Genomic DNA, 24032 nt, shown 5'->3' with positions numbered 1-24032 from the left:
ACCTAGGAGTGGAATTGCTGGCTAACACAGCAATTCTGTTTGAGGACCTACCAAACTCTTTTCCACAGTAGCTGCACCATTTTATGTTCCCAAAAGCAGTGTATAGAGGCTTCAAAGTCTCAACTTTCTTGTCAACACTTCTTTTTGTGTTTGTTTGTTTAATTATAGTCATTCTAATGGGTGAGAAGTAGTAACTCATTATGGTTTTGATTTGCATTTCTCTAATGATTAATGACATTTAACAATTTTTCCTGTGCTTGTTGACCACTCGTTTTTCTTTGGAAAACTGTCTGTTGAAGTCCTATGCCCATTTTTTAATTGTGTTGTTTGTCGTTTTGTTTTTAGATTACAAAATTTCCTTATATATTCTGGCTACCAGACCTTGAACAGAGAGGGGATTTGTGAATATTTTCTCCCATTATGTAGGTTGTCCTTTTACTTTTTTGATGGTTATTTGATGCACAAAAGTTTTTAATTTTGATGAAGCCCAATTTATCCATTTTTTTTTCTTTTGTTCTCCAGGCTTCTAGTATCATGTCTAAGGATCTACTGTCAAGACAAAGGGCAGAAATATTTATCCTAATTTTTTTCTAAGAGTTTTATAGTTTTAGCTCTTTCATTTAAATCACTGATCCACTTTAAGTTAATTTTTGTATATGATACGAGATAGAAGTGCAACTTTATTCTTTTGCATGTGGCTATCTAGTTGTCCCAGCGCCATTTACTGAAAAGACAATTTTATCTTCATGAAATGGTTTTAGCATCTTTATCAAAAATCATTTAGCCATATATGTGAGGGTTTATTTCTGGAATCTCTTTTCTATTTTTTTGGTCTATATATCTATCTTTATGCTAGTACTATCTTATTTTGATCACTATAACTTACAGCAAGTTTTTAAATCAGGAAGTATGAGGCCTTTAGCTGTTCTTTTTTGAGATTGTTTGGGCTACTTGGGGATCCCTTTATAGTCCATATAAATTTTAGGATGTTTATTTCTATTGTTGAAAAAAGTGTTTGGGATTGTTTTGGGTAGTAGTCACCTCTTAACAAAATTAAGTCTTTCAATCCATTAACACAGGATGTATTTCCAATTACTCAGGTCTTCTTTTATTTTTTTCTAGCAATTTTTTTTGCAGTTATCAATGTACAAGTTTTTCATTACCTTGGTTAAATTCATTCCTAAGAATTTTATTATTTTAGGTGCTATTTTAAACACAATTTTTTTTTGGATTGTTTGTAGATGGTGTATAGAAATACAATTGAATTTTGTGTGTTGATCTTATATTCTGCAACTTTTTATTTTCTATATATGATATGATAGGTGTTAATTAAACCTACTGTGGCAATCATTTCACAGTATATGTAAATCAAATGATCATGCTATACACCTTAAATTTATACAGTGATGTATGTCAATTATTTCTCAATAAACTGGAAAAAAATAGTGGAGTCTCTTGTTAGCATATAGTTGGGTCATGTTTTTTTTGGTTCCAGTTTTATTGTCCTTTATCTAAAATCCATTCTGTCAATCTCTGCTTTTTAATTGGAATGTTTAATCCATTTATTTAAAGTAATTACTGTTCAGGAAGGACTTCTGCCATTTTTCTATTTATCTTTTTCATGTCTCATATTTTCTTTGTTCTTCAAATAGTCCCTGACTGTCTTCTTTTATATTTAATTTATATTTTTATAGTGTATCATTTTTCTTTCTCATTTCCTTTTCTGTAATTTCTAAGTTATTTCTTGGTGCTTGCCTTGGGGAATAAAATTAATTTCTTAAAATTTTAACAATCTATTTTGAAATAATACTACCTTACTTTAATCATACAAAAAAACTGCTCCTAGGTAACCAAATTCCACCCCCTTTATGTTGATATTGTCACAAATTACATCTTTATATTTTGTATGCCCATTAGCATAGATTTATAATTACCGTTTTATGTGTTTATTTTAAATTATATCACAGAAAAATAGGAGTTACAAACCAGAATTACAATACTGGTTTTTGTATTTACCTATGTAGTTACTTTTACCAGTGTTCTTTGTTTCTTCATATGTTTTCAAATTGTATCTAGCATCCTTTCATTTCTGCCTGAAGGACTCCCGTTAGCATTTCTTGTAAGGCAACTGTACTAGTGCTGAATTCCCTTAGCTTTCAGTTATCTATAAATATCTTAATTTCTCCTTCACAAGGATATATTCAATTGTAATTATTTAATTAAATTTCTCCTTCATGAGGATTATTCGAAGGATAGAATTCCTGGCTGACAATTTTCCTCTTTCAGTGCTTGAAGTATGTCATCCCACTGGCTTCTAGCTTCCAGGGTTTCAGCTGAAAACTGGGTGTAATCTTATTGATGATCTCTTGTACGTGGTGAGTCGTTTTTCTCTTGCTGCTTTCAAGAGTCTCTCCTTGTATTTCAATAGTTGGATTATAATCTGTCTCAGTATGGATCTCTTTATTTGTATCCTCCTTGGAGTTTGTTGAGCTTCTTGGAGGTACAGATTCATGTTTTGTTTAATCAAATTTGCGAATATTCAGGCCGTTGTTTCTTCAAATATTCTTTGTGCATAGTTTCCTTCAGCCTTATGAAAATATTTAATACAATTGATCTAAAATCTTTGTCTAGTAAATCTAATGTTTGTACTTCCTCAGGGAGATTTTGTTAATTTCTTCTTTGAATGAGCCTTACTTTCTTGTTCCTTTGTAGCCTTTGTAATTTTTTGCTGACAATTGAACATCGTGAATATAATAATGTGGTAATTCTGGAAATCAGACTCTTTCTCAGGATTTGATGTTATAGTTCACTGTGAGTGGTAGTTGTTTGTTTGCTAAGTCATTTTTCTAAACTATTTTTGTAAAGTCTGTATTCTTTGTCATGTATCATCTCAGAAGTGTTTGATTTTTAGCTTTTGGTTAGCCAGCATCCTGACAGAGATTTCTCTGAACCTCTAGATTTCTCTTCCCTCAAAAACAGAAAAAAAGAAAAGAAAAGAAAGGAAGAGAAGGAAAGAAAAAGAAAAAAAGAGAAAAAAAAAAAGGAAAAAAAAAAGCCTTCCAGTCTTTGTAGGTTGGCCCTATGTTTAGAAATTCCTTCAATGCTTAGATAGGTTGCTTAAAACTATACCACAGCTTTCACTTCCTGCTTGTACTGAATCTGGAGATTGGTCAGAAGTGTACAGTTACGATCTTTTCAGGTCATTTCTGAGCATGCATCCTGCGCTAGGCATACACATGATGTTCTAAATTCCCTTCTATATGCAAATCTTTTCAACACCTTAATTTCCTGAAGAAAATCTCTCCCCTGATTTTTCTCCCAGGCTTTCAGTGTTTGACTCCTCAGGAAGCAATTCATTTGCTTTACAATGTTTTTGAAGAATGCAATATGCCTATTGCCTGAGAGAGTTCCGAGTTAGGTAAAAAAAAAAAAAAAAAAAAAGAAGACAAATGCCTTTGTCAGTCCTCCAGGTAGCCCCTAGACAGGTTAAAACATACAAACCAAGTTCTTCGAGAATAAAGTCTGTTCTGTTCCCTCCGGGTCTCACACTGAGATGGCAGACTGCTATCTTTAAGACCATCACCGTATGGAGGAGGGGAGCGGTACAAGAACAAGTAAAGATGCTACAGAGATTTCCCACTAATTATAAGTTGCCCTTCTCTTGACTTAGCACTTCCTTAGAAGTGTGTCTATTTTAATCTTTTAAAAGAACTAGTTTATGGTTTTGATGAGTAATAAAGGCTGTTAAGATTATAACCTTTCTTCTAATTACCCCTTTGGCCACAGCTCACAGATTTTTTGGCAATGCTGTGTTCTCAAGTTTGTTAATTTATAAACATTGAAAAATAGTAAATGTAGTGGTTAAGAGCTCAGGCTCAAGAATCAGACTGGGAGTATCACCGTCCACCACAGTAATGGAGTGGCCTAGGGCAAGTTAGCTCACTTCCCTTTGCCTGTTTCTTCTTCTTTATAGAATAATGGGAATAATAATAGCTACTACCTCATAGGGCTGTGGTGAGAATTAAATCAGCTAATATACAGGCATATCTCATTTATTGCAATTTGCAGAAACTGCGTTTTGTTGGGTTTTTTCTTCCCCCAAATTAAAGGTTTGTGGCAACCCTGCACTGAGCAGCTCTATCAGCACCATTTCCAACAGCGTTTGTTCACCTCGTGTCTGTGTCACATTTTGGTAACTATCACAATATTTAAACTTATTCATTACTGTTATATTTGTTATGGTGATGTGTAATCAGTGATCTTTGATGTTACTATTGTAATTTGAGGTGGGAGCGGGTGGAACCACAAACCATGCCCACGTCAGACAGAGACCTTATTCGATAAATGTGTGTTCTACTGCTCCACTGACTGGCTGGTCCCCCATCTCTCTCCCTCTCCTCGGCCCTCCTATTCCCTGAGACACAACAGTATTGAAATTAGGCAAATAAATAACTTTATAGTGATCTCTAAGTGTTCAACAGAAAGAAAGAATAGTACATCTCTCACTTTAAATTAAAAGCTAGAAATGATCCAAGCTTGGTGAAGAAGGCATGTTGAAAGCTGAGATAAGCCAAAGGCAAGGCTTCTTGCACTAAACAGCCAAACTGTAAATGCAAAAGAAAAGTTCCTGAAGGAAATTAAAAGTCCTACTTCGGTGAACACGTGAATGATAAGAAAGCAAAACAGCCTTACTGCTGTATGGAGAAAGTTGTAGTGGTCTGGATGGAAGATCAAATCAGTCACAACATTCCCTTAAGCCAAAACCTAATCCAGAGCAAGACACTAACTCTCCTCAATTCTGTGAAGGCTGCGAGAAGTAAGGAAGCTGCAGAAGAAATGTTTGAAGGTTGATTCATGAGATTTAAGGAAAGACGCTGATTCTATAACATAAAAGTGCAAGGTGAAGCAGCAACTGCTGATGTAGAAGCCAAAGCAAGTTGTCCAGAAGATCTAGCTAAGATAATGAAGGGGCTACACTAAACAACAGATTTTTCAGTGTAAATGAAACAGTCTTGTATTGGAAGAAGATGACGCCTAGGACTTTTGTAGGTAGAGAGGAGAAGTCAATGCCTGGCTTCAATGCTTTGAAGGACAGGCTGACTTTCTTGTTAGGTGCTAATGCAGCTGGTGACTTTAAATCAAAGTCAGTGCTCATTTACTATTCTGAAAATCTTAAAGCCCTTAAGAATTATGCTAAATCTACTCTGCCTATACTCTATCAATGGAACAACAAAGCCTGGATGATGACATGTGCAGACTTCATGGTTTACTGAATATTTTAAGCCCACTGTTGAGATCTACTGCTCAGAAAAAAAGATTCTTTTCAAAATATGACTGGTCATTGACAGTGTGCCTGGCCACCCAAGAGCACTGATGTACAATGTACCGTGAGATTCATGTTGTTTTCATGCCTGCTAACGCAACCTCCATTCTGCAGTTCATGGATCAAGGAATCACTCTGACTTTCAAGTCTTATATAAAAGACATGTTTCATAAGGCTATAGCTGCCATAGATAGTAATTCCTCTGATGGGTCTGGGCAAAGTCAATTGAAAGCCTTCTGGAGAGGACTCACCATTCTAGTTGCCATTAAGAACATTCATGATTCTTGGGAAGAAGTAAAAATATCAACATTAACAGGAGTTTGGAAGAAGTTGATTCCAACCCTCATGGGTGACTTGGAAGGGTTGAAGACTTCAGTGGAGAAAGTAACTTCAGATGTGGTGAAAACAGCAAGAGAACTAGAATTAGAAGATGTGAATGAATTGCTATAATTTCATGATAAATCTTGAGTGGATGAGAAGATGCTTTTTATGCATGAGAAAGTGGTTTCTTGTGATGAATTTACCCATGGTGAAGACGCTGTGAGGATTGTTGAAATGATGTCAAAGGATTTAGAATATTATATAAACTTAGCTGATAAAGCAATGGCAGGGTTTGAGAGAATTGGCTCTAATTTTAAACGAAGTGCTACTGTGGGTAAAATGCTATCAAACACACTACAGAGAAGTCACTCACAAAAGGAAAGTCAGTCAATGCAGCAAACCTCATTGTTGTCTTATTTTAAGAATTTGCTACAGCCACCCCACTTTCTGCAACCACCAACCTGACCAGTCAGCAGCCATCAACACTAAGGCAAGGTACTCTACTGAAAAAAAGATTATGATTCACTGAAGGCTCTAATGATGGTTAGTATTTTTTAGCACTAAAATATTTTCAATTAAAAATACATTGTACATTTTTTAGACATAATGCTACTGTACACTTAATAGACTACAGCATAGTGTAAACATAACTTTTATATGCACTAGGAAATCAAAAATTCTTGTGACTCACTTTATTGTGATATTCATTCTATTGGAGTGGTCTGAACCAAACTTGCAATATATCCCAGGTATGCCTGTACATGAAAGGTCTAAAATAGTGCTTGGTATATTTTAAATTTTATTAGTTGTGGTCAATATTCTTTGTTACAGTAAACAGTAAGTTTTTATAAATGTTTCATAAAGATTTGAAGAGTACAAAATTCTATGATAGAGTTTGTATGAAAATCAAGATTGATAATTATGTTATTCAAATCTTCTGTATCTGTATTTATTACTTGTTAACTTAATTATCAAACTCTGAAAGCTGTAGATCAGAGTACCCAGCTACTGTTGTGATCTGGCCAAATTATTTCTATTTTTGCCTTATATATTTTAACATTTATTTGTTAATTGATAGACTCAAAGAATGCATATTAAAATATGGTAACTTATCAAACAGAATGAAATAGAAATTACCTTTGTCTTCCTTTATGATTCTGTCACACTGAACTTCTTTATTCTTTGGTGCTCCATTAATAGTCTGCATCATTCTTTCAACATACAAGTCATTGCCTAATCTATTTCGACAAAGGGTCTCATAATTCTTGTTTCTCCAGCTATAAAAAATAACGTATACTCTACTCATTAATAAAAATTATTACGACACGTATCTATTTGTACTACGCTTTTTCTTAAAATTACCTTCTTTAATGTGGATTGCACCAAAAAGTGAAGTGAAAAGTTCAAAACACTCCTTAGGAAAAGAATGCATTAAACTACCTCCAAAGGACGCTTTTACACTATAGCTTCCCTGCAACTTTCAGTACCCACCCACAATATATTAGCATTATCTTCACATAGGTCTTATGAACTTTGATGAAGACATTTAAAGCTATAAATTTCCCTCAAAGTACATCATCTTATAGTATGTATCATTTTCATAATTGTTTAGTTCTGAGTATTTCTTCTTTGGTTCATGAAGAATTAAGTAACTCTGCTTTTTAACTTCCAAAAGCATTATGTGATTGTGTGTCTATGTTTCAGTTGAGATTTACGTTACTAATTTTTCTTTCCACTGTGCTCAGAGAATTTAGTTTATCTGATACCACTTCTCTGAATTTTCAAAACCTTGCTTCATGGCCTTGTACATGGATGATTTTTATAAATGTTCCATGTGTGCTTAAAAAGAGTGTGTTGTTCTCATTGTTGAATTCCAAGTTCTATACATGGCCATTAAATTATGTTTTGAGTTCAAATTTTCTGCAACTATACTAATTTTTTTAATCTGATTGATCCATCAATTATAAAGAGAGGCATGTTTAAATCTCCTACTTTAATAACTATCAGGTTTCCAATTTTTGCTTCATATATTATGCAGTTATTTTATTAGGAATATTCAAGTAGAATTATTATACCTTCCTATCATTATGAAGTGACCTTCTACATCCATAGTAGTGCTATCAGTTTGTTTCTCTGTAGAAGATATGTTTTTTCTTCTTCTTCTTCTTTTTTAATCTTTTAATATTTGGTATTCTGGAGTATGAGTTACAATGCACTGAGTCCATTTGTGTGTGTGTGAATTTCTTTTTATTTATTCCTATATCTGTGGAATGGTATTTTTCAGTAGTTAGAGGAAATCCTTACTGAATCACTTTGAATAGTCTTCTTTCCCATTCTTTCTGTCTTGCCTTTTTGGAATTGATGTATGTTAGACCTTTATTTTATTATTAGTATGTTTTAAATTTCTCTTTGATACTTTATATCCCATTTTTCTCTCTAAGCTTCATTTTGTATAATTTACCTAGATCTATGTTCCAATTTATTAAATATCTATTCAATTATGTCTTGTTTAAATTTTAAATGCTTTTTTAATATCAAAGATTAAATCAATGTTTACTTTTTAACTGTAACAATTATATAACATACTTTATTTTAAAGTTCTTTTTAGATATTTTTTCAATTACAAGTCATCATTTTGATAGTTTCTTAGTGTTACCGATATTTTAACTCTATCTTTTATTTAAAGACCTCACATACATTTTATACCCTAAACTTGATAATATCATTATCCATATTCCTCAGGATCTAGATCTAGGACTTTTTTAAAGTTCTCATTCATAATGACTTGTTTCTTTATTGCTTTGGTGTAATTTTACTAAACTCAAGCTGAGCGAATCTTAAGAGTCTAAATGGGATATGCTTTCTTCCAGAGAAGGTGCATTTGCTTATGATAGTAGCTAGGACACCCGATTGACCTGCGACCACTTGAGATAACTGGGATCCTTTCAAGGGTCTTGGCTTAATACAAGAATCTCTGTGTTAATTCTCTCAGTTCGTGGGGAACCCAAGACTTGCTGGGTCTTAGATCCATGTGCTAATATTAACATTTGCATCCAGCATCTCTCCCTCTCTGATTTCAGATCACTTATCCACCACTTGGTTATTCATTTCCTTTCCTTTCCTTTTTTTTTTTTTTTTTTTTTTTTGGTTCTAGGAGCTTTCCTTTACATCTCATGAACTTTAAAAAGTATGCTTATCAAGATCTAATTGTACTACATTTTATAGTCCAAACAATTTTATAATATTTTATATTTGGGTTAAAAATAATACCATAAAATTATTTTAGTGATGAATTTTTTGTACTATGAATCAAATTATACTTGAAGATAATCTTAATAACTATGTTAATAATCTATTTATATACCCACATTAATTTCAGACAGAGTGGACTTCAGAGCAAGGAAAATTATCAGAGATAAAGAGGGCCTTACATAATGATTAACAATTCTTAATGTGTATGTGCCTAAGAACAGGGTTTCAAAATACATGAGGCAAAAACTAAAATCTTTTTATATTCATCAATAAAGAAAAACAAAATCTACTCTAATATAGTAAATTCAGTTATTTCCCCATAATATATTTTCCCTTCTTAAGTTTTGAATATAAAAATAGCAGTCATTTCTTTTTTAATTGAAAATAATTTATATATGCATAAAGGAAAAGATTCATTAAAACCTATTTTAAGACTTGGAAGCTTCCTTTCATTCTCTTGTTATTTGACATAGTCACTCACCTACTTTTTAAAAGAATATGGAAAAGCTATGGGTTCCTCCTCTAGAAAGAGCATACAACATAAACACCTTACCTGTAATTTCACGGGGCACATGTATAACTTTATATATAATTTCACCAGGCACATACACCACCAGTGTTTTTCCAGAAATCCCCAAAGACAAAACAAGGATAAGAACTTCTGACTTAGCATTTAAATTGTAAAAGCAATATAAACAATTGAGCCATACATACCTTAGTTTCTCAGCTTCTTCAGATTCTACAGAAACCATGACTGTTGGTAGGTTAAAAAATCTCATTGTTTCTGTCTCTGTTAGTATTATCTCTATCGTCTTCTCCAGGTCTTCTTTTGTTACAGTTTTTCCAGGTGTTGACCTCATAACTCGTAAATCTAAAATACATGACTTAATAAAAATCATTTACTAATTGCTATTTTTAATTTTCATTTTGCCAAAATATCATGATGAGTCATCCGTTGCAGGTGGCCTTATATGGTCAAGGAATAGGCCATCTTTTGAGATGCAGTCTATTTAATCCCTCTGAAGTCAAACTGGATCCTATGGCCCAGAAACAGTCTCTGTTACTGAAAGGTCAATCCTACCCCAATCTCAAATGTGTAGTCATAACTCCAAGGGCATCCCATTACATCTGTCCCATAATATTAATAGGGAGACTGGGGTGAGTGACTGTTGATACCACTCAAGAGGAATAAGGGCAAGTGTATTTTGTGGATAGTATGCAATCCTTCTCTGGGCCCTGAAGTTAATTTCTAGTCTATATCTATAACAACTTTTTGTTCTTTTGCTTGTCCTTAGGACAAATTTCACTGAGGATGGAGTTTCAGGGTGTGGGAAATAAAGAGCCATGGCAAGGTATACAGGTCAGCAATGATTCTCAAACTTCAGCATGCAACAGAATCACCTGGAGGGCTGGGATTCACCCCTAGACTTTTTTTTATATTTAATAAATTTTAATTATAGAACAGCTTTACATATACAGAAAATTTGCAAGAATCTTACAAAGAGTTCCTGCATACCCTACCCAGTTTTTACTTTTGCTAACATTACCATGGTACATTTATCACAACAAATAAATCAATATTGATGCTTCATTATTATCAAAAGTCAGTACTTTATCCCAATTTCCTTAGTTTTTAACTAACATCTTTCTTCTTTTCCAGGATTTCATGCAGTATATATCGCATTAAGTCATCATGTCACATTAGGCTTCCCTAGACTCGGACAATTTCTCAGACTTCCCTTGTTTTGATGACCTTGAGTTTTGAGGAGTACTGGTCATGTATTTTGTAGGATGTCCTTCAGTTGGTTTGTCTGATGTTAGACAGGGTTTAAGGATTTCTGGAAGGAAGACTACAGAGGTAGTGTCATTCTCACCATATCATATCAAGGGTACATGCTATCAACGTGACTTACTACTGATGATGTTCACCTTGACCTTGAGCTAGAGTTTGTCAGGTTTCCCTGCTCTGAAGTTACTCTTCACCTCCCTCTCTACATCCAGTACTCTTTAGAAGGAAGTCAACATGCAAAGTCCACACTTAAAACAGATAGGGAATTAAGTTCCAACTTCTTGAGGGAGGAATACCTACATAAATTATTTGGAATTCTTTTGTATAGAAGATTTGTCTGTACTCCCCTATTAATTTATTTATTCAATCATTTATTCATATCATTATGGAATCATGAATATTTACTTTGGGTTATAATCCAATATTAAACTATGTATTTTGTTGTTGAAATTGTTCCTGCTTTGACCATTGCAACCTCTTTCTATTGGCTGAGGTGTCCCTTTCCCATACCCCTGCCATTTTTAGTTTGTTCAATTTAGAGGTATTTTCCTTGGTACTTGTTTACTTTCTGATTCACCTTATATATTCTCTGCTCCAGTCTAGAATCAGTCCTTTCTCCAAAGATCCCTGGTTCCTTTTATTGGAGAATGGTATTAGAAACCAAGATTTGGGCACTGTATATGCTTGTTTCTACTGGGATGTCATTTTTCTAGGCTTGCTTAGCAGACAGAGCTAAGAAATATTTGTGTCTATAGTAACCCATATACACGTATATATCTATATCTATATGTATTAATCTGTACCTATATTAAGCTAAACATGAGTTTGTATTAATGTTTCTGATTCTCATCCAATACCACATAGATAGTTCTAACCTTCCTCCCTCGTTTGTCTGCAGTCTCCCACTCCAATGACAGTGAGAAATCTGATTCTTACCATCTGCCTTCCATTTATTTACATGTAAAATCCTAGTATACCTGTTCAGTGGTTCAGAGTTGTTAACCTACACTCCCAATGAAAATTGAAATTGAATACTTCCATTGAAAATCAACTAGAATACAGTGGTTATGTGCAGTTCCATGTTTTTAATTTTACAGTTTCCACTCAGTTTCAACATTTTTTAGGTCTACACCTCCTCTCCCACCCCCACTCTCTCAGGGAAGTTACATCATACATTTGTAAAGCAGTTAGATTCTTATGTCACAGTCTGTATTTCATTCAAGGGTCCTCTGATCTCTTAACTGTGTTTTTTAAAAAATGTAGTATATTACGGTTTACTTTTTGTGCTGTAAGCTTCTATAGATTTTGATAAAAGCATAATGTTATGTGTCCACCACTACAATATTGTATGGAATAGTTTCACCATTTTAAAAAATCTACTGTACATTTCTTATCACATGGGAAGCTTTTAAAAATCTTGATGTTCAGGCTTCATTCCAAAATAACTGAATCAGAATTCTAGACATGTGATCTAGACATCAATATTTTTAATACTAAATTAGAAACTGTTACACATTCGAATCATGTGGGAAAATTTTAAATATATTTATATTCAGAAGTGTGTTACAGCTGGCCTGCACAAGCTTGCAAGGGGCCATTACTAAATTATCAGGAATTTTGTGAGCTAATTGTTAAATACAATCATTGTTCAAAATTAAATTATATAAGCTTACAATTAAATAAATATTAAAAACAAAGATAATAACCACTTATCACTTCCTACATTATTAAATTTTACTATTCCCTAAGCTCTTGCAGTTATTTATATCTTATGGTAAAAACACTAAATAATGATGTTCTACTAAGCATTTCTTCTAAACTTCCCATTCAGAAATTTCATGTTGGTAGCTTAAAATCTGCTGGTGGTGTTGAGTGAGTGAAAGTACTTAAACCATGGAAATTGGTTAACATTACACATCAGGACTTCTCCTACCTCTGAGTAGTTTTACATTTGCCAGCACACCACTATTTATGCCTAAACCCTACTGCCAGAGACTTCAATACAATTGGCCTGGAGTAAGTTTGAGTGTGGGAAATTTTAGAGATATACTAGATGATATCAGTGTGCATTCAAGATTGAGAAATATTTCTCGAGTCTAAAAGAGTGGCCAGGTGGTAGAAGTAGAACTGTTCAGGTGTGATTCATTTCAGAGAATGACTTTGTAGTTAGAATTCACCTGCACCTGGCCAAGATGACAGAAACATCTATATTATTCTTCAAGGCTTCTGAAGATGAAATTTTGTTACTTCTGTTTGTTTGCTTGTTTGTTTTTGATATAAACAATTAGAGGAAGACCTCAAAGCAAATCATTACATAAAGATTATTTGTTTTTATCTTAAGAACAATGCAAATCCATTTGAAGGTGTTTTAAGCAGGGAGAATGTGATTAGATTGTGTTCTTAAAAAGATCATTCTGGATACAGCCTGGAAAACCAAACTGGAGAATGGCAAGAATATACATAGAGACTGCTGGAGGTTAGGACAATAATTCAATTCCCTTTGTCCGCCTCTGAGAGGATGGGCTTCTTCCTACAACAGACATTACTAATTGCCTGTTTAAAGCCTTTTTTCCTTCCCTTGCTTCTTTCTGTTACTAGAGGCTGGGAAATCAGTCTTTGGCTTTCCTAGCCTCTCTGGAAGCTAATGGTGGCGATGTGACACAGTCTGGCCAGTGAGATAAAAGCAGAAATATACAGGAAAGTGGCTTCTGGGAAAACTGTTATTTTCCTCCCAAATGAGGGAGATGTGACTGGTGCTGCAAAGAAGGTCTTTCTTCATCTTTCTGCCTTTAATGTGGATATAATACCTAGAGCCGGGGCAGGTATTTTGAGACCATGAGGCAAAAAAAGGGAAGAAAAGGCTTAAGAAGAGAATAGCAGAGCTGCCAATCCAGACTTTGACACAATTAAGCCACAAAAGGAAAGCCAAAAGCTATCTAGCTTTAACTTCTTTTAATGTGGGAAAAATAAGTCTTTATTTGTTTAAGCTAATAGCAGTTGGGTATTCTGTTACTTGTCAGAGGCATTCTGTCACATATGCTAACATCAAAAAGAAAAGTTCGCCAAGCACTTTTCTAACCTTGTTAATAATTTCACTAATCCTCCATTATCATCTTAGAGGAAAAGACAACCTTACTGCACTCCAATGCAAATTACCCTGAAGTTAAGTACCCACTTCTCCCAGCACTTCTGATCAACCATTACGTCCTCATTCTTTTACCTTCACTTGTATAATCCTTTGCATTATCTCATGTTTTATCCTCTGCCTAGAACGGGCCTCTCCTATTTGTTCTCCTGACAAATCACTAATCATCTTCAAAAACCCAATTTAAAAGTCAACAATATTCTCCATGAACAGTCTTTTTTTTTTCCACCTCAAAGTAGTTAATCTTTTCTTTTTAAGTGCCCCCATCACATTCTGCATATGTCTTATTATGGCATTGATTACAGTGTATCAGAATTATCTGTCTCCTGAGTTAGAAGCTGAGCTCTTTTAAAATCGGGCCTGCAATTCTTGAGGCTGGTGTTGCAAAGGAGTCACTTTGAGAATTTTTTAAATATATAATAAACACTACCCTGGTAATTCTCACATAGCTACTTCACAGGCCAGCATTTAGGAATGATTATCATAATTTTTCTATCTCAAGTACCCCCAAAATAATGAACATATTTGCTAAAGAAATAATGAACTGTTACTTAAATGATTGTACTTTCATTACCTGTAAAACTGTACAATCTTTCCCGTTTATAGGATGGTTCTTCTAGGTCTTCTGCCATTGATTCAGTAGTGGATACACTTGACTTAGAAACTGTACTGCTTCCTAAAACTGACCTTTAAAAATGAATAACATTATTTATTTATTTAGATGTCCTCATGGGAAATTAAATGTTTAAATGAAAAACTATCAGATTTAGAAATCAAATATACTGTAATAATATGAGCAAAATTGATAAAAATAAGTTTTTTTTAAATATTAAGTTGATTTTTAATGTTCCTTGAGTTAAAAGTCATTTAAAATATATTTTAGAGATAAGACATGTCAGACCTATGCCTACAGTCCTTCAGTGGATTCCCAGCAGTATGCTAGGATAAAAATCCAAAATACAGCCTACCTATCCAGACTCTCCATCTTAACTTCATTATCACTATTCCTTTTCCTTTTTTTTTTCCCCCCAAGTTCCTCAGTCCTGTAGAGCTCTGTTATCTCAAGGCCTCCGCCTGGAGCATTCTTCCTTTCATTTTTCGCCAGGTTTCTGCTCATTATTCACATCTCATTTTAAATGCAATTTATTCAGTTTGATAAAGGTCCTCTCAAGACTTAATTAAAATAAAATCTATATACTTGATGGGAAATCAATACACTGAAGACTCAAAAAATAACTTCCTTAAACATACATTATTTCATGATATTACACACTTTTTTTCCCCTTTCTATTTATGGTTCCAACCGTCCTCCAAAAGGTGGGGTTCACTTTACTGGCATATGCTTTGTTTTTCAGAGAACTCCCCCAACTTCTGTATGCAAATTTGGAGGCAGACTCTAGACCAGCATATTTTCTCCTAAAATTTCATGCTTAGTTAACACCTGGAACTTTAAATTTGTCAGAGTGAAAATTACACACTCAAATACCTTCCCATAAGCTTTAGATTGTTTTAGGAGCACTGTTTTATTATTGCAAAGACTGAGCTTTTCTATGGCAAGCACTGCACGTTTTCATCATATAAGTATCTACATAATAAATGCAGAATATGTTATTTACAAAAAAAGTTGTATCACAAGAGAGAAATCAAACCTTAGGAGAACAAAGATTTGTATGGAAGAATAGGGGTAAAAAAGAAAAGCCACTCCTTCCCCTAACATGCAGCATAAAATAAACTGAAGAAAACTGAAGAAATATGTCTGTAATGCTAGGCACCATCTTTTGGTTCTTTAGGAAACCTTGAGTAAAATCAATATATTTTTTCACAAGTGTTTTGGTGTAAGCACAGGGGAACTCTTAAGATATGCAAAGTTCTGCATCTATTTAAAACATGAGAGGAACACAGAATGGCACACTAAGATGAGAGTGGGGCTGGGGGACTGGAGACAACAGACCCCTAAGTTACACACGTGCAACTTAAATGAAAAGAAAATACGTAAGATACAAAAAAGAACTCTAGAATATTGTACTCTACCTTGTAAACTGCCCTAACATACTTGGATTTATTGTATTCTGATACAGGCTATAGGAAGCTATAAAGTCTGATGTATAGGATCCTTCCTGGGATGTCAACAGTTTATTTGGCTTTGCTGCACCAGTATGTGGATCCGGATGGTGAAGAGGTCTGGGAGTGACATCAACTCCATGTGCATCAATCACCTGTAGAAAATGGTTACTTAAAATAAGTAAAAAAGATGGGTTTCTGAATAATGGGTCCTAGAAAACAGAAATGAATGTAGTAGACAAAAGATAATGTTTGTAAGATACGCTAAACATGAAAAACTGAATGATAAAAGATTTCATGCTTAAAATGTTTCTTCATTGTTACATTTTTTAAAAAGTCTTATTCATGTTTTACCTCCACACAAGTTATACATATTAATTTTGAGAAAATTCAAAAAGGGAGAAAGATAATTTATTTAGATTGCTAATATTTTGGTATATTTATTTCTTATGTATAAGCTGTAAAAAACCCACTATTTTCCATTTAACATTTTATAATAAACATTACTCAAGTCATTACATATCTTGGCTTATTTGTTTTTGGCTAACTTTTAATCTTTTAAATTATGAAATTTAATACATATAGAAATGAAATTAAAATATAAACATATGGTTAAATAACATAAAGCAAATGTTCTCATAATCAAAACTAAAGTGAAAACTGGAACACTGATAAACCTCCAGACTTTGCCCCTTCTGGATTACAAAGAGCTCCCCTCACTCTTGCCTCTTCTGGGTTACAGCCTCGCCCTCCTCTCCAATGAACAGCATTAACTTGATTTTGGTAATCATTTTCTTTCTTCTTTTTTTTTTTAATAGTTTTATTAGTTTGCATTCCTAAAGAATAGCATTTACTCTCTATAACTTGTACTGAAGTAAAAATATATGTATATACTGAGATGTGCACATATAAATGTACAGCTTAATGAATTTTCACAAACGGAAGACACCCAGGTACCTGGCAATCAGATTTAGAAAGAGAAAATTACCAGCCTCTCAAGTTCCTTACATGAGAGTCACTATCTCCCATCAAAGCTAATGAGTATCCTGACTCCATGGATTAGTTTTGCCTGTTTTGAACTTTATAGATCATGAAGCATGTACTCTGGTATCTGGCTTCTTTTGTTCAACATTATATTTGTGAGATCCTTTCATATTGTTAAGCATAGTTGCAGATGTTTAATTTTCACTATTGTACACTATTCCACCGTGTGACTATATCACAATTTTATTTATGTATTTTATTGCTCATGGATGTTTCTGTAATTCCAATTGTTTGGCTAGAACAAATGGTGACAGTATGAATACAGTTGTATATGTATTTTGCTGACTGTACTGTATGAATTTATGTTGGGTGTATACCTAAGTGGAATTCCTGGATAATGGATCATTTATATGTTCACATTTAACAGATACTGCCAAAAAGTTTCCCCAAGTGTTTCCCACCAACAATGTATGAGAGTTCTGGTTGCTTCGGATTTTGGTTAGCGCTTAGTATTTGCCATGTTTGTCAATACAATTTAGTTTTGCCTGTTTTTAAATTTACATAGTCATATATTATGACTGACATATCTGACATCTTTTGTTCAGCAATATGTTTTTATATTTTTCCATGTTGTTGTATGTATAATAGTTCATTCATTTATTGGTGATTGTAAAGTGCTCTGCTGGATTACTGTATCACATTTTATTTATCCATTTTACTTTTAATAGACGTTGAGTTATTTCCAGTTTTTGGCCATGATGAAAACTGTTTCAATAAACACTGATGTAAAAGAGTACTGTTACACATGAGAATGCATTTCTGTAGGGGACATGTAGATGTGGAATTGATCAGTCAACATGATTAGACAACACCAAACTGTTTCCAAGTTGGTTGTAAAAATGTCAATGATTATCAGCATTGTGACAGCTGCTGTTACTCTACACTCTCATCAACAACCAGCACTGTTAGATTTATAAATTTAAGACACTATGGGTATGGGCATATGGGTATCTCATTTTGACTTTAATTTTTATAAAGTTGAACTTGTTTTCATATGCCTATTCCCATCTTAACTTCCTATTTTGGAGGAAAAATACAAGTCTTATGCACACTATGTTTTATTGAGTTTTGTCTCTTTTTTTTAATTGATAATAGAGGTCATTAAATATTCTATATATGAATCCTTTCAGTTTTATATGCTGCAAATGTCTTCTTTCACTCTAGCTTCATTTTCCTCGTGGTATCTTTTAATGAACAGAAGTTCTTCATTTAACATAGCCAAATTTATCATGTTTTCCTTTATGGTTTATGCTTTGGATGCCTCATTCAAGAAACCATTCCCAATCCTGAAATTATGAAGATGTTTTTCTATCTGTTGCTTTTCATGTTTGGATTTATAATATACCTGGAATTGAGTTTTTTGTATAGTATGAAGAAGGAAGCCAATACATTTTTATTCCATCTGAATATAACAAAAACAAAGAAAAACTTCTGTGATTTTGACTGAAATTTCAAAGAATCTATAAGTAAAAATTTGGGTATCATTGATATGCTTATAATATTGACTCTTTCTGTGCGTAAACATATTCTATCTCTCCATTTGTTTGGATCTTCTTTAATGTCTCCCAGTAAAATTTTATAGTTTTTAAAATATAGTTGTGTGCATCTTTGTTATATTTATCCACAAGTACTTAATATACTTTAGTGCTATTATAAATGGCATCATTAAAAATATATAATTTTTGAAGTGTTGCTGGTATACAAATATACAATTGCTTTGAGGTTTTTTAATTTGATATCCAGTAACCTTGCCAAACTCTTATTAATTTGATAATTATTAATAGGTGATTCTTAATTTTGTATGCAGAAAATTGTGTCATCTACAAATATTCAACATATTGTTTCTTCCTTTCCAATTCTATACTTATCATTTCCTTTACTTATCAACTGAACTGGCTAAGACTTCTAAGTGTTGGACAGAAGTGGATCTTTCTTTGAAATGCTTTATCATTAAATATGATTAATCATTGCTGTAGGATTTTACAGATACTAAATCAGATTAAGGAAATTCCTTGTGATTCATAGTTTCATAAGAATCTTTTTAATCATGAATGGATTTTTAATCTTACCAGATACTTCTATCTGTATTGAGATGATCACATGATTATTTTCCTTTAAGCTGTTAATGTGATGAATTACAATGATGGAGTTTTGAATGTTAAACCAGTCTTAATTTCTTGGTACAAATTCAAGATTCCTCATGATGTATCGTCTTTTTCTTGTTATTGAATTTTGTTAATATTTTATTGAGGATTTTTCCATCTGTGTTTGCAAGAATGACTTGTAATTTTTTTTTCTCATACAGTTGTAGTCAGACTTTGTTATCAAGATAATTTCAGCCTGAAAAAATGAGTTTTGGAGTATACCCACTTTACTTGTTCTATTTTTGTTCATATATGTTTGGTATATATCACTAGTCATCTGGGCCTGGAATTATCTTCAAAGGAAGATTTAAAATTACATTAATTGACTTAATCGATTTTAATTTTCAATTTTTGTTTCTCTTGGTAAAATGTAAGTTTTTAAAGAATTTTTCCATTTTATATTAATTTTCAAATTTTTCAAAATTTAAAATTGGAATAAAGTGACACACAGTATGCAATAATTATCTTCTTCTTTTTAGTGGAGATACTGGGGATTGAATTCAGGACCCTGTGCATGCTAAGCACGTTCTCTACCACTGAACTATACAACCCCCAATAACTACCTTTTAAAATAGCTTTTAAAGTGTACAATTCAGCAGTTTTTAATGTATCCACAGATATGAGTTAATTTTAGAACTTTTTTATACCTCAATAAGAAACTCTGTATCCTTTAACTATGATCCCTTAACCCTCGTCTCCCTTCCAGCTCTAGGCAACCATTAATATATTTCATGTTTCTATAGATTTCCCTATTCCGGACTTTCAAGTGAGTGGAATCATATAGCGTGTGGTATTTTGTGATTAGCTTCTTTCATTTAGCATAATGGTTACAAGATTCATCCACGTTGTTACATGTATCAGTACTTCACTCCTTTTTGTGGTTGAATAATGTTCTATTGTATGGATATACTACATTTTATTTAGCCATTTGTCCACTGATAGACATTTGGATTGTTTCCACTTTTTAGCTATTATGAATATATCAGTTTCTCTTGGATATACATATCTAGAAGTGGAATTGCTGGGTCATGTGGTAACACTATGTTTAAACTTCTGAGGAAATACCAGACTGTTTTCCAAAGTTCCAAAATGGTAGGACCATTTTACATTCCCATCAGTGTTGTACAAAGGTTCTGATTTCTTGATATCCTTGCCAACTCTTGTTATCTGACTTTCTGATCCTAGCCATCCTAGTGAGTATTAAGTAAATATTTCTTTGTGGTTTTTGATTTGCATCCCTCTGATAACTAAGGATCTCAAGTATCTTTCCATGTACTTTTTGACCATTTGTGTATCTTCTTTGGAGAAATAAGTATTCAAATTCCTTGCCCAATTTCTAATGGGTTATTTGTCCTTTTATTATCAAATTTAAAGACTTCTTTATATATTCCAGATACAAATCCCTTAACAGATATATGGTTCACAAATATTGTCTCCTATTCTGTGGGTTGACTTTTTCTTTTCTTGATTATGTCCCTTGAAGCATAAATATTTTTAATTTTGGTTAAGTCCAATTCATCTTTTTGTTGTTGTTGTTCCTATTTTTGGTGCCATGTCTGTGAATCCTTTGCCAAATTCAAGGTCATTAAGATTTACCCCTGTGTTTTCTTCTAAGAGTTGTTTAGTTTTAGCTTTTACATATAGGTCTTTGATTCATGTTGAATTAATTTTTCATTTGGTGTGAGGTAGGGGTCTAACTTCATTCTTTTGCATGTGGCTATACTTATCCCAGCACCATTTACTGAAGACCATCCTTTCTCTATTAAATGGTCATGGTACCCTTATCAAAAAATCAACTGACCATAGATATATGGGTTTATTTCTGGACACTCAGTTCTATTCCATTGATCTGTATGTCTATCCTTGTGCCAATCAATACTACACTATCTTGATTCTATTGCTTTGTAGTAAATTTTGAAATTGGGAAGTGAGTCTGCCTTCTTTATTCTTCTTTCTCAAGATTACTTTGACTATTCTGGGTTCCCTGCAAATTCCATATGAATTTTAGAATCAATTGTCAATTTGCACAAAGAAGCTTGCTAGAATTCCAATAAGAGTTGTGTTAAATCTATGTATCAGACTGGGGAGTATCATCATCTTAACAATGGGAAGTCTTCCCATCTATGAATTTTGGATGTTTTCCCATTTATTTAGATCATTTTTAATTTCATTCAACAATGCTTTACAATTTTCAGGACTTGAAATTTCACTTCTACTATTAAATTTATTTCTAAGTATCTTATTGTTTTTGATGTTAATGTGAAAGAAACTGTTTCCTCAATTTCATTTTCAAATTGTTTATTGCAAATGTAAAAAAACCACAATTTATTTGTATATTGATAATATATCCTGCAACCTAATAGAACTCACTCATTAGTTTTAGTAGATTCTTAGTGGACTTCTTAGGAGTTTCTAAATACATTGTATCATTTGCAAGTAGAGATTTACTTTTTCCTTTCCAATCTGTTTGCCTTTTTTTTTTCTTTTTTTCCTAATTGCCATTTCTAGAACCTCCAATACAACATTAAATACAAGCGGCAAGAAAAGTTTGCCTTACTCCTGATCTCAGAGGGAAAGCATCCAGTCTTGCATGATTAAGATGATGTTAGTGGGTTTTTCATAAATGTCAGTTATCAAGTTGAGGAAATTTCCTTCCATTTCAAGTTTGTTAAGTGTTTCTATCATGAAAGGATGTTGTATTTTGACTAGTGCTTTTTCTGCATCTATTGAGATGACCATTGCTTTTTATTCTACTGCTATGAGATGTATTACATTGACTTTTAGATGTTAAAGAATTTTGCATCCCTGGGATAAATCCCACTTGGTAATTGTTATGGGTTGAATTGTCTCTCCTCACTCTCCCCGCCTAAAATTCATATGCTGAAGCCCTAACCCCTAGTATCTCTAAATTTGACTGTATTTAGTGACAGAGACATTAAAGAGATAATTAAGTTAAAATGAGACCATTAGTGTGGGCCCTAATCCAATCTGACTAGTGTCCTTAAAGGAAGAGTAGATTAGGATAAACAAACAACAGGGATGAATACACACAAGGAAAAGATCATGTAAGCATACAATAAGAAAGTAGATAACTGCAAGCTAAGGAAAAATGCCTCAGATGTAACCAAACCTGCTGGCACTGTGGTCTTGGACATATAGCCCCAGAACAAATAAATTTCCATTGTTTAAGCCATGTAGCACATGACATTTTGTTATTGCCATTTTAGCAAACTAATACACTCATGGTATATACTTCTTTTTATATATTACTAGATTTGATTTGCTAGAATTTTGTTAAGGATATTTGCTTCCATAGTCGTAAGAGATAATCATCTGAAACTAATATTGAAACTAGTATGTCTCCTGTAGACAGCATATCATTGGATCATGTTTTTTTAATCCTTCTGACAATCTATGTCCTTTGTTTGGATTGTTTAACCCATCTATATTTAATATTTTCTTGACATAGTTGGATTTACATCTGCTATCTTACTTTATGTGTTCTATATGTCTCATTTCTTTTTTGTCCTTTCTTCCTCATTTATTACTTTCTTCAGCATTGAGTGAATATTTTCTAAGGTAGCATTTTAATTGTTTAATGATTTTTTCACTATATTTTTGAGGTTTTTCTAAATGGTTGTTCTAGGGTTTACCATACACATCTTTGTCAAAATTAGCTTTGAATTTATATTAGCTTAATTCCAGTAATATATTGAAATATTACTTTTATATAGCTCTATTCACTATTCCCACTTTTGTGGTATTATTTTTATGTAAATTACATGTATTGATGTTATAAATACAACAACACAGTATAATAATTATTACTTTACCATTTGTCATTATTTCCTTAGCCCATTACAGTTTTGTTCCCATCCACCTCCTTTATGTTCTTACTGTCAAATATATTACACACATATTTCTATATGTCACAGATCCAATAATACACCCAACACAAATTACTTCATATAATTGGTTTTCAAATAAAAGGATAAAAAGGGGGAAATGCATTAATAGTGTTGTTACAATTACATAATTAGGTTTACTAGTGTTCTTTTTTCATGTGGATATGAATTACCAACTGAGGTTACTTGCCTTCAAGTTGAAGAATTTCCTTTAGTTTCCTGTAAGGTGGTTCTGCAAGTAATAAATTCTTTCAGTTTTTGTTTATCTTGGAAAATCTGCATTTCATCTTCATTTTGGAATGATAACTCTGCTGGATGTAACATTCTTGACTATAAATCTTTTTCTTTGATAACTTCAAGTATGCTCTCCTCTGCCTTTTGGCCTGTTTCTGATGAAAAGTTACCTGTTAATCTTATGAGGGTACCCTTATTAGTGATAAACTGTTTCTCTCTTGCTTTTAAGATTTTCTCCTCTTTGATTTTTAGCATTTTTACTATAATATGTATGCATTCATTCATTCTTGCAGTTCACTGAGCTTCCTGGATGTGTAGAGTACTGTTTTGCATTAAATCTTTGACGTTTTCAGCCATTATCTCCTTGATTTCTTCCCTTTTCTTTTCTCTTTTCCTTCTGTTACTCTCGTTATGCATATACTATGCATATGCATATATGTGTGTTTGATGGGAGTTCCACATTTCTCTGAGGCTCTATTCATTTTTCTTCATTCTTTTTTCCATACTATGTTTGGCTTGAATAATCTCTATTGATCTATTTTCAAGTTTGCTAATTCTTCATTCCGCCAGTTAAAATCTATTTTTGGGCTCTTCTAATGAACTTTTAAATTTTCAATTATTGTGCTTTTCAACTCCAGAATTTCCTTTTGGTTCTTTTTTATAATTTGCATCTCTTTATTGATAGCCTCCATTTGATGTGATATGATCGTCATACCTTCTTTTACTTTTTTAAAGCATGGTTTCTTTAACTCCATGAAAATATTTATAATGGCTTCTGTTAAACTTGACATCTGGTTCCTCCCACAGACAGCTC

The 24032-nt window shown here is 33.0% G+C and overlaps 1 protein-coding gene across 3 annotated transcripts in view; it reads right to left on the bottom strand.

The window, feature by feature from the left end:
* DNAI4 (dynein axonemal intermediate chain 4) overlaps window positions 1–24032 on the bottom strand; it is a 79338-nt gene that overhangs the window by 38814 nt on the left and 16492 nt on the right. For all 3 annotated transcript variants that reach the window (XM_010963463.3, XM_045522977.2, XM_045522978.2), the window contains exons 3-6: window positions 15862–16046; window positions 14405–14517; window positions 9611–9767; window positions 6782–6921 (exon numbers count right to left, since the gene is read on the bottom strand). In XM_010963463.3, coding sequence (XP_010961765.1) covers window positions 6782–6921; window positions 9611–9767; window positions 14405–14517; window positions 15862–16046 — 595 coding nt within the window. The remainder of the gene's footprint in view (window positions 1–6781; window positions 6922–9610; window positions 9768–14404; window positions 14518–15861; window positions 16047–24032) is intronic.

The sequence above is a fragment of the Camelus bactrianus genome, chromosome 13 (genome assembly GCF_048773025.1).
Source record: "Camelus bactrianus isolate YW-2024 breed Bactrian camel chromosome 13, ASM4877302v1, whole genome shotgun sequence".
Classification (NCBI taxonomy): Eukaryota; Metazoa; Chordata; class Mammalia; order Artiodactyla; family Camelidae; genus Camelus; species Camelus bactrianus.
This window is presented reverse-complemented; position numbering and strand designations above follow the sequence as displayed.